Source organism: Clupea harengus, chromosome 4 (genome assembly GCF_900700415.2).
Source record: "Clupea harengus chromosome 4, Ch_v2.0.2, whole genome shotgun sequence".
Lineage (NCBI taxonomy): Eukaryota > Metazoa > Chordata > Actinopteri > Clupeiformes > Clupeidae > Clupea > Clupea harengus.
Window position 1 is genome coordinate 10,940,257 of NC_045155.1, and position 13,928 is coordinate 10,954,184.

The 13,928-nt window shown below is 40.6% G+C and overlaps 2 protein-coding genes across 3 annotated transcripts; both read left to right on the forward strand.

The window, feature by feature from the left end:
* The first annotated feature begins 1,928 nt into the window (after positions 1 to 1,928).
* si:dkey-16n15.6 (organic solute transporter subunit alpha) lies at positions 1,929 to 5,308 on the forward strand. Its single transcript, XM_031566193.2, has 8 exons — positions 1,929 to 2,195; positions 2,307 to 2,447; positions 2,544 to 2,695; positions 2,833 to 2,906; positions 3,159 to 3,314; positions 3,793 to 3,904; positions 4,247 to 4,499; positions 4,720 to 5,308. Exons 2-8 carry the CDS (start codon positions 2,375 to 2,377, stop codon positions 5,184 to 5,186), a joined length of 1,287 nt encoding a protein of 428 aa, XP_031422053.1. The 5' UTR covers positions 1,929 to 2,195; positions 2,307 to 2,374; the 3' UTR covers positions 5,187 to 5,308.
* A 1,523-nt stretch (positions 5,309 to 6,831) lies between these two features.
* Positions 6,832 to 12,655, forward strand: suv39h1a (suppressor of variegation 3-9 homolog 1a). Of its 2 annotated transcripts, none has more exons than XM_031566194.2 (6): positions 6,832 to 7,051; positions 7,429 to 7,574; positions 7,742 to 8,410; positions 9,170 to 9,316; positions 10,578 to 10,707; positions 11,975 to 12,655. In XM_031566194.2, exons 1-6 carry the CDS (start codon positions 7,003 to 7,005, stop codon positions 12,220 to 12,222), a joined length of 1,389 nt encoding a protein of 462 aa, XP_031422054.1. In that variant the 5' UTR covers positions 6,832 to 7,002; the 3' UTR covers positions 12,223 to 12,655. The 2 variants fall into 2 exon arrangements, with proteins under 2 accessions (XP_031422054.1, XP_012681529.2); XM_012826075.3 differs by having other exon boundaries at positions 6,839 to 7,051; positions 11,992 to 12,655.
* Positions 12,656 to 13,928: the final 1,273 nt, after the last annotated feature.

The following is a 13,928-nucleotide window of genomic DNA, read 5'->3' on the forward strand; positions in this document are numbered from 1 at the left end:
ACACTAAAAATCACCAGTTTAGCTACAGTTTCCAGTATAATTAGAGACTTTAACATGTCTTTAAAAATACCATACAAGTGAGTCAGTCAGGTAAATTACATATGTTATCCATATATACCATATATGGGCCATTCTACCGAATTGGTGCAAAGTGTGGTCCCACAACAAGAAAAACTATTTACAAAACAATTAAGTATTCAGACATAGATATTTATTGAGAATATGTTATGGTCTATTTAAACCCAAGACATTAAATGAGATAGGGATAAGCTAAATATATACAAAATCATCATTTATAGGGTACTTTCTATTGGGAAGTAGCTGTCCCCAACCCTGACATCTAAATTTCAATTTCTGTAAATAACACTTTTTAGATTTTTTTCAATGATCTAATTTCAAAGACCTTTATGATTACGTTTAAACAGAACTTGGAAGATTTAGATTTATTGTGGGTTTAATTTAAAACAAAATAAACTATACTCAAAAAATCACGTCCATAGTTTTCATGTCACTACCGAAACACAGGAGTTTTAGTCCATTGGCTGAGCCTGGTTTTTAGCCACACCCCTGCATTTATAACCAGGCAGTGATACTGCATCCCTGTCCCTCATGGCTGAATGGTAAGTAGCTAGATCCCATACTTTTGATATAAATGTGTTCCAAAGTCTAAAAATCAGTGTGTAACCTTAAGAATTGTCACTACCGAACACATATATTTCTTCAATTAAGTAAACTTTTTGGAGTTTTATGCAAAGTATTATGTTTGTTTGTGTGTACACCTCTTCAAAGATTTGTTTGCTAGCCATGTGCTTGCTAGAATTATTTATTTATGCTCAAAGTTAGCTAGAATTGTCACTACCGAAACAGTCACTACCAAAACATATGGTAAAGTTCCGGTAGTGACATGATCGTTTCGGTAGTGACAAAATGGAATGGTAAGTAGTTCAATCCCATCATTTTGAAATAAATGTGTTATGTGGACTAAATGGTAAACATGTAGATAATGCTGGTTTCTATCTGAAATTGTTCAGGAGAGAAAGAATCATAAGACACCAAAATGCCAAAAGGAAAAAGTGGAGCACAGAGGCTGAGAGAATACCGACAAAGAGTGAGGGATGACCCAGTGAAACACCAAGAATATTTAAGGAAGGAAAGAGAAAGAAATAAGAAACGAAAGGAAGAAGGAAAGTTGAAATGTATCAGTGATTTATCCAACAGGGAGCAAAAGAAGGCCAGAAAATCATGGAGCAAAAGACAGCAAAAGCACAAAACATTTGTGTTTTTAATATTCCCAACCTAAAGCATGGTATGAGTTAAGATTAAGCAATAAGGTTGAGGAAATATGATACAACCTTGCAAACAAAATACTGTGGTCACTACCGAAACAGTGCAGTCACTACCGAAACAGTGCAGTCACTACCGAAACACTGGATGTTTTGTAAAAAATAAAGTATATTGAGTTATCAACTAAAATGTTATGATACTGATTGGTTTAATGTATGTTAAATTTCATCAATCATCAACTCTGGAATCAATATGATCAGTATTTTGCATTTTACAAAGAAATATTGCACTTAGATTTTGATGAATTGTATAAATTGAACTTTGAAATTTGGTAAAAATTTCATTTTTATTGATTTCATTGTGAAAACCTTCAAGAAATATTTGTAAAAATACTCTTCAGAAAAGGGAAGGAAACACAATCTGAACAGGTTAATAATAATACGTTTTTACTATAGTTTATTACTATGTTTCGGTAGTAAACATTTTTGGGAGAGGAAAAACATTCCAACACATTCTGAAAATACAATATAAAAATTGACGGTTCATTTACTAGATATGTGTACTTTAGATATGGTACAATATATATACGGACAAAGTTTTGGGAATAAAACATAATCATTTTCAAAATATTTCCAACCTGACTTTGCACCAATTCGGTAGAATGGCCCATATACCAAAAACAACATGAATTGATAAACCGTACACACCTAAGATGTGTTAGATTACAGAGGATATCTCACAAAATGGACTTAGCCCCCATAGCCATGAATATACCTGTGTGTAGTCAATCATTAACCATGCTGATCAGGAAGGTATCATTCAGACAAAAGGACACCACCTAGCCACAACGCAGATGCCACCTTTTGGCTAAAAGTAAGCTGTCTTCTCTTGGATCCCTTTCTATCTCTTTGGTGAGTCTGAACATAAAATTTGACATAGCGGGTTATGGTTGTCTTACTGGGAGTATATACCATGTTAACTTACTATAAGAAGATCTTAATTCCTATGTTCTGAATTTTCAGGCCACTAAAATGGAGTATGTCATGTTTACTTGGGGCTAAAATAGTGTAGTCCCCCACTCCAAAACAAAATGATGCTGGGGGTAAGAGGCAACTGCACCTGGGTAGGGGCAGAGATCCCTCTGTCATCTGAATTCTTCAGAGGTGAATATCCTTCACTGTATACAGTGGCTCAGTGTTCTCACAGTGCTAGTTAGCGAGCTAGCGTGTGATTGTTATGTGTTTGCATGTGCTCACCAGTAATAAAGAATGAGATCTGGCTCTTCCTCATCCCCGCTGCCCTGGCGTTTCTCCTGCTGGCCCTGTTCCTGGAGGAGCTTGGGTTCTTCCTCAGGCATGTTCCCTCTTCCAGGCGGAGGCGGCTCTACCTGTGGATTCTGGGAATGTACCCGGTAAAAACAAAATGTTTTCCCTTCATGCTTTCATCCCACATTATTGGCTCTAGGTATTCTTCAAAATTGAAATTGAACCTCCTTATTTGTGCAATGCAAGCATCTGACTCTGACCTCTTTTTTTTTATCTGTCATAGATATTTGGTCTGACCTCTATCATTGCTCTTTATATTCCACGGTCGTCTTCACTCTGCAATTTTATTGCAGCCCTGTAAGACAAAGAGCATCTCCTTACAAGTGTCAATAGGAACGTTTCTAATATAATAATTTAATTCAGCTGTGTACATAGAAACAGTACATGATTATAAAACAGTAGTTTCAACATTAACCAATGAGTCAATGTCCACTATTCTGTGAAAACAGTGTATGCTATTGTTACCATGTGATCTGACCACAAAGCATGTCAATGTCAAGATATATTCAATGTTTTATATTCAATTTTTTTTTTTTTTTATCTTCTCAGGTACCATTCTATCACTTTGTGGAAGTTCATGGGTCTTATAACAGACTTCTTTGGGGGCAAAAGCAGAATGCTGGAGGTGTTGGCTGAAGAGAAGGTCTCCCCTAATCCATTCCCATGTTGTTTCTGCTGCTGCCTTCCAATGATTGCCATAAGCAGGTATCATTGCTTTACGACGCAACACAATGCATGCAGATGAATACTGACACACATGCAGCTCAGTCAAAGGATGCATTTGAAGGCACTTGAAGACTCTGATCCTGTTTGGTAGAGCAGTATTTAAAGGACAATCTGCGGTCAAAAGTCCTCTGTGGAAATGTCAGAATGTCCTTGGATGTACTGAAAGTAACCAGCTAGCACCCTTATGCCACATGTGATTAATTACAACTTTGCCATTGCAACAGATTGTATTTTATTACAAGTTCAGTGCAGTGTTTCTCCCCTTGCAACTCTCATTTTTCCTTCCAGTCTCCATTCGGATATGTATTGCCAAGAAATAGGTGTAAAACCTCCCATCTGGCCTAAGTAGGGCAGGTGCTGCTGTTTTATAAGAAGCCTACATCTCTGTTTTCCATGTCCCATTTCTATTCATGGTGTAATTAAATGATGTCCTGTGATGCAATGTTGTGAACGTTAGGACAAGCCTGGGCTGGATGACGGCTGCAGTCCTTCAGCTGTCAGTGGTGCGGACTATCCTGTTCTTCTTAACCCTGGTCCTCTGGACAGATGAGCAGTATGACTACGGGGATGTATGTAGTGACACAGTAGTGACACTAGTTTGCCACTTGATAGAATTTAAATGAGCAGTTGCCTCATTTTTGACATTTTGACTACGGGGATGAATGTAGTGATAGCAGTTGCTTCATTTTTGACATTTAAACCAGATTTATACAATGTTAATTTACAGTTTGTCTGTCTAGGGAAAACAGCTTTCTTCAAGTTAACCTACTTTTACTGCACAAATGATTTCTTATAACAAGCACATGTACAGCATGTAATGCAATATGTAGAAGTATTGGAATTCTTTTGGCAATTCACATGCTGTGGGGAGTGTTGAAATATTCAGTGCAATTCTTTTTGATCATTCACAGGTGGACTCTGTAAATCCTAACATGTACGTGAATGCCATCATAGGTGTGTCGACCTTCTTGTCTTTTTATGGATATCTACTGTTTTACAAAGCAACCAAAAGTGCCCTGCATGGCTATGGTCTCAGGGCCAAATTTGTATGCATCATTGTGGTCCTGGTGTTGTGCGGACTGCAAAGTGGGATCCTGGAGACCATGGGAGCCCTGAATTTAGTCCCCTGCACCCCACCATTCTCAGCACTCATGCGGTCTCAGTGTAAGTAGCCTAACTAGAGATGACAGAACTGATGGTCAATTGTAGCTCATGAGCTCAACTGAGCTTGTCTCTCTCTTGCATCCATTATTGCAATGCATTATTGAATGAGGTTTGGAGTTGTTTTCCTGTGACTGCTGTAAAATGTTTGAACTCATGGTAGAATGTTGCACTTTTTTACTGACTTATATTTTTTACTGACTCATATTGTATGTTTTGCCAGTAATTTACCACTACGCTGTCATTGTGGAGATGTTTTGCATCTGCCTATTCGCCCGCAACACGTTCCGCAAAGTGGAGCCCAGCCCCGAGCAGGGGGACAGAGGTGACGACTGTTTCCTCCGCGGGCAGCAGGACAAGGCCGTCCAGACGGAGGAGGAGCTGTCCCTCAGCGTGCAGCTCAGCGCCCCAGCGGAGGCACAGTGGTCGGGCTGGTGTGGAGGCGGCGGTAGCGGTGGTGGCGCCTCTAACCCGGGCTATAACAGCGACAGCGAGGACAGCCTTTGCCGCATAGAGCACGCTCCGCTGGACCGTTTCCCTTTCCCTCTGCATCCCAGACGTCAGGAAGACGCGAGTGAAGACAAGGCCAACTCTGAGTCCACGGGGGACTGTCTTGCCCTGGAGCTGTCCAAAGTGACAGTCACTGCTGAAATCAACTATGATGAAAAACCAGATGTCACCGTTGTTTAGCGAACAGTAACCCAAAGGTTGTAGCAGTTATTAACATTTATTTCAGTATATATGGAATCATTATTATAGTTTAGTGCTACTGCAGTATTACAAATAAAACATAATCATGATGGTGAAAATAATTCTATGTGGCGATATAATTATAAACGGTGGTTGTTGGTCAAGTCATATATAGGCTACACACATTTTAAATTCATGTAGGGGAGACCATGTGGACCTACAGTTGTAACGCTTTTTTAGTAGCCTTCTTTTTGTCTTATCGGCATAAGTGACACCTTTCATTTTAACATATTTATCAGTGGTAAACTTAAAGTCTTAACATGAAGAAATCAGTTTTCCCTAGACAAGCAAACAATGAATTAACATTGTACAAATCTGGTGTATTGTACAAATGTAAAAGATGAGGCAACTACTTCACTATTTCAAGCACATGTTCCCTAATTTTCATCTAAATGCAGCGAGTTCCTTGGAGACCAACGTGTCGAGGACAGTTGTAAGTGGCCCATGATAACTTTAACATGCCAGTTTGAAGGGGTAAAGTAGAATAATTAAAAAAAAACAGTCATGCATTATTCAAAGCAAAATAGTGGCGGATCAGGGCTTTCTGTAGGTTGTAGTCTTTACAGTATTTGATTTCAAAGTGCGAGGGAAAAAGTGGCTTACAAACAAAGGGTGTCGTCACCTTTTCGCAAAAGCGGCTAGCCTAATTTACTTGCTAGCTGTGCTTGCTGGTTGCAACCGATTGTATAGTTGGTTACCTGATAAGACAACTGGAAAATAACACATTGGAAGCAGCTATAATTGTACTATCTAGATCGGAAACCACTCATCACAACCACCTGTAACTTGTGTTCTTGTCAAAACGCATCCATTGTGCAGTCAAAATCTTGCGCAAAACTAGTCTAGATCGGAATCACTGATCCTGTCCTGAGTTCCTGTCAAAACACATCAACTGTGCAGTTAAACATTTTTGCAAACCTTAAAAGTTATACATTTGTCCCTCAAACCGACTTTTGTCTGTGACAGAGATTGAGAAACTAGCTGACGCTATGAACGTAGCATGCTGATGTCATCACACATGTCTGTACATTTCATCCCATTACATTATGACACGAGCTGAGAAATGAACGGTCTCCGTGTTACAACTATATACCTGGTCTGCCCAAATTTGTAATTGTTTGTACATGAGAGTAGGCCTACACATCATTGAAATATGTATCTGCCTTAAGGAAGTAAACCTCTTTCCAGCTTATATAATGTGCATTGTTGTGTTTTAAGTTGGCCCAAGAGGTTAGTGTCTATCCATCTGTATAAAAAGAGGTACTTTGAACACAAACTCCTGTCGGTGTAAAACATCAGTTAAAGGGCTCCCTTAGCATGGGTGTTTCGGGCTCAGATGTTGCATTCGTCACATTTGTACACATATGTGCAGGGGATATACAATTGAATGACACAAATTAGCCAATCCTTTTTAAACTTGCAAATATGTTTGTGCTGCCTCTGAAATGTTGTGAGTTCTAGGTCATACCAGTAGGATTTCAGCAATGATAGATACAAATTACCGTCGAAACACAACAAACCCATTAAATCAGTTGGTATATGTTCCACAGTGTATTTTAAACTATCAAATTCATTGTAATGTAATGTTGCAGGGTACTCTTCCAGCCTTTGGGTAGCGCACGTCCAAGCTTGTCATATTGCAAATGTGCCCCCACATTCCTTTAACAGCGGACCAATGGGGAGCTCGTTATTTTACCCCCAGTAACATTCTCACCAATCACTAACCTGCAATCAGTACTTCCTTGTCGCCGTCAAAATGTGGTCTATATTGGCACTGGAGGTTAAGATGGCGCAACATTTGAAAGGTTTGTTCCATGAACTGTTGCATGTTGATTTACCTCAGATTTGCAGAAAAGTTTTTTTGTAGCAAGGGACATTCTAAGATTTACAACAGTTCAAGGAATGCCTGTCGGTGGGTGCATGCAAACAACTCTATCGTGATACGTGGTAGCAAGGATAAATATGTAGCCTCCCTGTGGATGGTCAACAAAATTCCTTGGTTAAAATAGTTTCCGTCAAGATTGGCAGTTCGTCAGAAGACACAAATTAAAGACTATTGAGAGATACCACTAAGGCATTCCATAGACTTAAGTTGAGTCACTCAACCTGACCACTGTAAAAAAACGAATTGAGTTATTCAGTTGTACTGTAAATCTAACAATGTAAGTGGTTGTCTTCGCAGCCTGCTTCGTTGCTTGCAAAGTTTCATGGACTGATTTACAAGCACTGTGTCGTCGGGCGAGGGTAGCGTGTATCGAGCTTGAGGTGAACAAAGGTAGCTTCAATGAATATGAAGTGGAATATGTCGCTGACTACATGAAGCAAAATGTAAGTAAGTAATTTTCACTTGCCGCACCACTGAAATCAACCCGAGTCATTTGTCATGTTTGTTTATTGTGTAAGCCTGTTGCGTCGTAAACGCTACTGTAAGCATGTGAATGTGCATAAAGTCTAAACATCATTGGCATGCAAGTGTTGTGTTGCTGTTTGTTCAGGGAAAGGAGTACTTCTTAATAAAATGGAAGGGCTATTCGGAGTCCGAGAATACCTGGGAGCCGCGCAAGAACCTGAAATGTCCAAAGCTCCTGAAAGTATTCATGTCCGACCTGGACGCAGCACTTCGGCGCCCAAAGGAAAGGTGGAGGTTCGAGGACTCTATAGAACTGGACCAGAAGGCTGTCGGTTACCTGATCCAGAAAGCCAAGCAGCGCCAGATACTCAAGTGCTGGGAAACTCGGATAAACAAGAGCAGCCGTCAAAACGGTCGTATCTACGTACAAAACGATGTGGACCTGGAAGGAATGCCCCAAGACTTCACCTACATCGACGACTACAGGGTAGGTGAAGGTGTGGAGATAACACCAACGGCTGTGGGCTGTGAATGCAAAGACTGTTTCAGGGACCCCGTGGCTGGCTGTTGCCCTGGCCTCGCGCAGCATCGACTTGCCTACACTGACAGAGGAGTGGTGCGCGTGCGACCCGGTGAGCCCATCTACGAGTGCAATTCGCGCTGCAGATGTGGTCCTGACTGCATCAACCGGGTAGTGCAAAGGGGGATTCAGTATGACCTGTGCATCTTTAGGACGGACAATGGTCGTGGCTGGGGAGTGCGCACTTTGGACCGAATCCTGAAGAACACATTCGTCATGGAGTATCTTGGGGAGGTAGGTTCTGTTTCAACATGATAGGATATTGTATTCATGGGCGTCAGTATGGAATGAAAAGTGCTTGGGGACATAGATGGGATTTACCTACCTGTCAGTGTCCTATTACGTTGTGCCGCTGCTATTACAATGAATACAAAAGCTCGAATAGAAATGCAAAAAAAAAAAAAAAATGGTTACTGGGATTCTGTAGTGCTTTACAACTGAAATGTTAAAATATGTTCAAAACAGCTATGTATCTCTGTCAGTTAGTGGCGAGCAGATACAGAACTCAGCAATTTCCATGACCAGTCCCGGATTATTACTCTTGAACCTCCCTCTAATCTATCTATCTATCTATCTATCTATTTATCTATTCAGGTATTTCACTCTCTCAAGTATAATGTAAGCTATGCTAGACTTTATGAACTAGTAGATAGTTAAAGATTAGCCTGGCCAGCTTTAAAAATATATATATATATATATATTTTAGTGCAGCAACACTTTTTTTTTATTGCGCTTGGAATACAGACATGTCCCCAGCCTCTCCTGTATAATTGATGCCTATGATTGAACTGAACAGTGAAGCAGGCCACAAAACAGTATGTGTTAGTTGTAAGAAAAAACCTTGAAATATAGACATCCATGTATGCATGTATGCGCACAACTGCGAAAGAAGGCATGTTTATGCTCTTGTGCAGCCTAAACGTGAATTACTGCGTTTGACTGTTGAACCTTTTGCGAGTAGATTCACTCTGGTTTTTGCTTAATCTCTCTCAGATCATCACAACAGAAGAAGCGGAGAGGAGAGGGGAAGCCTATGACAGCCAAGGCGCCACTTACCTGTTTGATCTCGACTATGTGGAGGATGTGTTCACTGTTGATGCAGCCAATTACGGCAATGTATCCCATTTTGTCAACCACAGTGTAAGTGAGTCTCAGATGGACAGGTGTGAGGACCTCAAACGCCCATAACACCCACACTGTAGGCGTATAGGTCCAGGACTTGGAAGAAACTTGGACATGTTCTTTTACCTACAGGCTTACAGTAGAATTATAACACATTTGAAGCAAATCTCTGAATGCCAGGGTTACGTTATTTTGGTGTCTGACAACATCATATAATGAATGTGTGTATCAAATAATGAATGTGCATATAACCTGTTATATTCTGCACAACCTCTTAACAAGTGACAACAAAAGTGTCCATACCAACCATGTTACAGGTCATTTGTGGTGTTACGCAAAGTGTGACGGGCAAGGGGATTTTTATTCAGCTAAACTGAATTTTATCAGTGGTTCTTAGATTTCCCTCTGTCAAATGACATAATGTCAAATAATTTCAAATAACTACTTATGTACATAGGCCCTGATTAATCTAGTCTAGGAAGAGAGACCTGCAGAGCACAAAGTAAGTTCAGGAACTTAACATTTTGTCATGTAAAGCAAGTGTTGCAGTGCATCAACCTGTTTCTCAAAGCATCACATGCGTAAGCATTGGGTGTCTCCTTAAATGTTTTGAACGTAGTGCAATACTGGTGCTAGAGGGATGAATGTTGTGACGGTTTTAGAATGAATCAGCCTAATGAGAGATGAGTGTTATTCTTCCAGGGCCAAGAGTCCCACGCCGCAGTGCTGCTGTGGAAGAGGAATACTTTATTAAACATAAATATGAGGAACTGCATGAACTTGTACCTAGATATGATTTGGCCAAAATATCAATGACAGAGAGGGGAGGCAGAGAGGATAGATGAAGGCTAGCAGTGACCAGGAGATACGCAAGGGTACGCAACGAGGAATTGTGAGAAGGGTGTGGTTAAATACTGAAATAGTATCTTTCCTTTATGAAGTATAGACATTCTGCCCTATATTAGCTAACATGCAGGTCATTGCTAGCACACACACAAAATAAAACCTATTCCATCTCTATGCACGCTTAACAATTGTAAGTATTCAAATTCTTATGATGGGTAGGACAGACAATAAAGATTTCAGAACACAGGGCCGAGATATTTGCGATATGATATTGGTCACCGAAGACATCAGCAGCAGTAATGTCATGTAATTCCCATACTTTCAGATATCTAAGTAGGCTATGCATGTCTTGTTTTCTGAGATTTCAATTTCTAAAGTGTGAGAGTGCATCAATATAATTCTTTACATTACATTTTTTCCCCCCATCTTCCAGTGTGAACCCAACCTGCAGGTATATAATGTTTTCATCGATAACCTTGATGAGAGACTACCCAGGATCGTGTTCTTTGCCACCCGCTACATCAAGGCTGGGGAGGAGCTGACTTTCGACTATAAAATGCAAAGTAAGTGAGCTCTGTTCTTGGGGTATGAGTTGCACTTCAATAACATCATAAAAATGTACACTTAGTTCACCTAAACAACATAGCCAGTGTGTCTCACAAGGGCATTGCCTGCCAGAAGTGAAGATATTGACCTCTAGATTCCGTCTGTAAATAGTATTCAATCTTCTTGGGATGTAGTGCTAAGCTAATGGTACTAATCAGGGTTCTCGCTAAGAAATGCAGGACTTCAGCAGACTGGTCGTGGCAGCAGAATGAAATGCAACATGAGAAATAATCTCTTGACACGACTCAAAATGATATTTAGTCACAGAGCATGTCGTATTGAATGACCGCAGTTTCTGAAATCTCACTACTCCCATCCGTCAGCCCTGTCGCACTTGGCAACCAGGAATCACAGGAGGTGACTAATTGCATGATGCCCTCGTGATTTTTCACAGCGTCAGTGGATCACTGTTGTGGCAGTGTCTACAGCAGGGGCAAGAACGGGAACAGAGGAAGCATCATTTCAAGTCGCTTGTGTTTGAAACCTCTCTTGTAGTGTAGTGGTTTGTAGCTGAAGCAGAAAAAGATGATATATTTTGACACACTCTTTTATATTATGAACATTTATTTAAAAAACGTTTGTGTAAAACAGAGATCAAATAGACTGGTGAAATTGAACAATCGGGGCCTGTAACAGAGGAGGGTCCTTCATTCGTCCTTCAGTTTTAGTCAGATTACAGAGCTGCCTTTTCAAAGCAGACCCAAAGGGAGGTTACAAACAGGTTAATTGTTGGCTCTGTTATCTGAGTCAAGAATGTGAAAAGGGACTTGATTACTGCTATTTTAAAGGAGAGAGATACATGTTCGACATCAAAGAGTCATTGATTAGCTTTAGTGGTGGTCCATTGATTGGGGTTGAGAACACTTTGTAGGTTTTGTGAGAACAAGAACTCATTATGACAATTAAGATGGGGAGAGGAACAAAGTAATTTCACTGGGGAAAGTAAAGGTCAATGGAGAAAAGGGATTCTCATGGTATACCTGGTATCTGTAGGACCGCTTGAACCTGTACCTTGAGAAACGGCACCAGTTTTAATTGTTTTTTTTGGTGTTGCCTTGCTTGCAGTCAAGTATTTACTCGTTCGACCAATGGAGGTTGTCAGTGTTACTAGTGTTTCCTGTTCTTAGTTATTTAGTATTTATCTATTTGAATGCTTTGTGTGTTTGCTAGGTATTTTTTTAACCGTACTGTTGTGTGTTATGTGGTTGTACTTGTGCTCATCAGTTCAGTCTTTACCACAGTTGACCCAGTTGATGCAGAGAGCTCAAAGATGGACTTCAGCCTGGCCACTGTGGAAGGGCCCTCCAGGAAACGCATGCGTGTGGAGTGCAAGTGTGGTGTGGAGTCCTGTCGCAAATACTTATTTTAACAGGAGCAGAAGAAGAGGACAAGGTCTTGAGGCCCTGAGAAGGGTGAAGTGTGAACTGATCCATCATAGCAAAATGTTTTATAGTTCGGAAGTTAGGTTTTAATGTTGAATCCATATTTTTCTAAAGATATGTGCAATTATTTGTTCTGTGTGTGGTTTTTATATGTGTATTGTTTTATTGTGTATATATATGTTCTTTTTTTATTGCCCCTTTTCTCAGATTTGAAAAATAAAATATGCTAGATTCCCCAGAATTCAAACAGATATAAGAAAACTTTTAAAATTATTTTAAGATAGAACTGTATGCATTTTCAACTAACTGGCCAGTGTGAACATGCTTTAAGATACTGCCTGTGTCTAATTTGCATTCTTTATTCTCAACAGTTTTTTCACTAATGTCTCACTTTGCTCAACATGGCATAAGAATTGGTGGCTTCAGACCATTCTTGGTCTTTTATTTAAGAAACAACTTTAATGGTTCATCTTAAATGTATCCTTTAATGATTTTCTATAAAATACAAGTATTATAGTTCTTTTATCATGGTGTGGATTCATTTATTTATTTATTTGTATTAATTTTTTTACCACCAATACTTTGTTTTACATTAGATGCTTGAAAAACCTTTACAGGTTGCAGTTCCGCTGGTCTCCACTAAATGGCGCAGTTGTCTTTTATTTCCATCTCCCAGCCTCCTAAAAACCCATGCCGTCACAAACAGACTGCTGTAAGTCATTTATATTTTCCTTTTCTCACTTCCTTTAAAAAAAAAAAACTTCTACTTGTCCTTTCTGATTACTTCTCTCGTGTATCCCCACTGTACCTCTCCCAGTCACCCAAATCTGAATAATTTACACAACATATGTTAGCCAGGGTCATCCTGGCTCTACCTCAACAGGCTCCTGCCTTGTTTCTGTGAGTGTGAGGGTGGCAGAAGCTCTGCGTGACTGCACTGGCTCTGATGAGCCCACTCAGTCCTCCTCACTGTCTGTCCTTGTCCCTTCAGCGCTAGCTCTTCTCACCTCCTCCCACTCTTACAGATTAAGTGCGGCCCCCACGGCTATAAGCAGTGGATGGTACACGCTCGGGCTGTGTGACACTGGGAGTCTCGCACAAACCCCTCTCCTACGCCTTGTTTGTTATTTCAGAAAAATTAAGGCCTCACTCGTGAGTTGCCACTAATCGATTATCTGTGAATGCTGCGTACCTGTTTGCTTCATGCCTGTCGTGCTGCATGTCACTTCTGAACCAGCTCCTCAGTGTGGATGTTTATTTAAGTATTTATTGTCACAGTCTGCCCTGAAGTATCTAAACAAAAAAATTGTGTGGGTGGGTGCTGCTGTGTGTTTGCATCTCTTGTAAATATGTATGCCGTTCTGCTCTCAGTCTGGGAATTGTAGCAGTAGGCTTATACAATAGCTGGTGCTTCAACTTGAAAGAAATGAGAGCCTCAGTGTTTTGGTTATAGCTGGAACTGCAAACTTACTGGAGATATGGAGTGGATATGGAGGCCTACATTACAGGCGATTTATGAGGGAAGAGAAGACAGACGGTCGCGGCAAGGAATTGGCATTAGCCTTAGCATGAACTGGTTAGTCAGGAGTTTGAACACTCCGACCACCCTTCCCCCCCAGCCAGGCACCACCTCACCACGCAGTAAGAGCAAACCGCAGAGCAGAGCAGTTATGCTGTGTTGCTGAATGCGCGTGTGGAAAGGCCTCTCTGAGCCCTTATTGGATTGGAGTGGATTTATTGTGGATCAGACCTCCTAAGCACACAGCCATAGAGAGAGGGGTGGTGTGTGTGTGTTT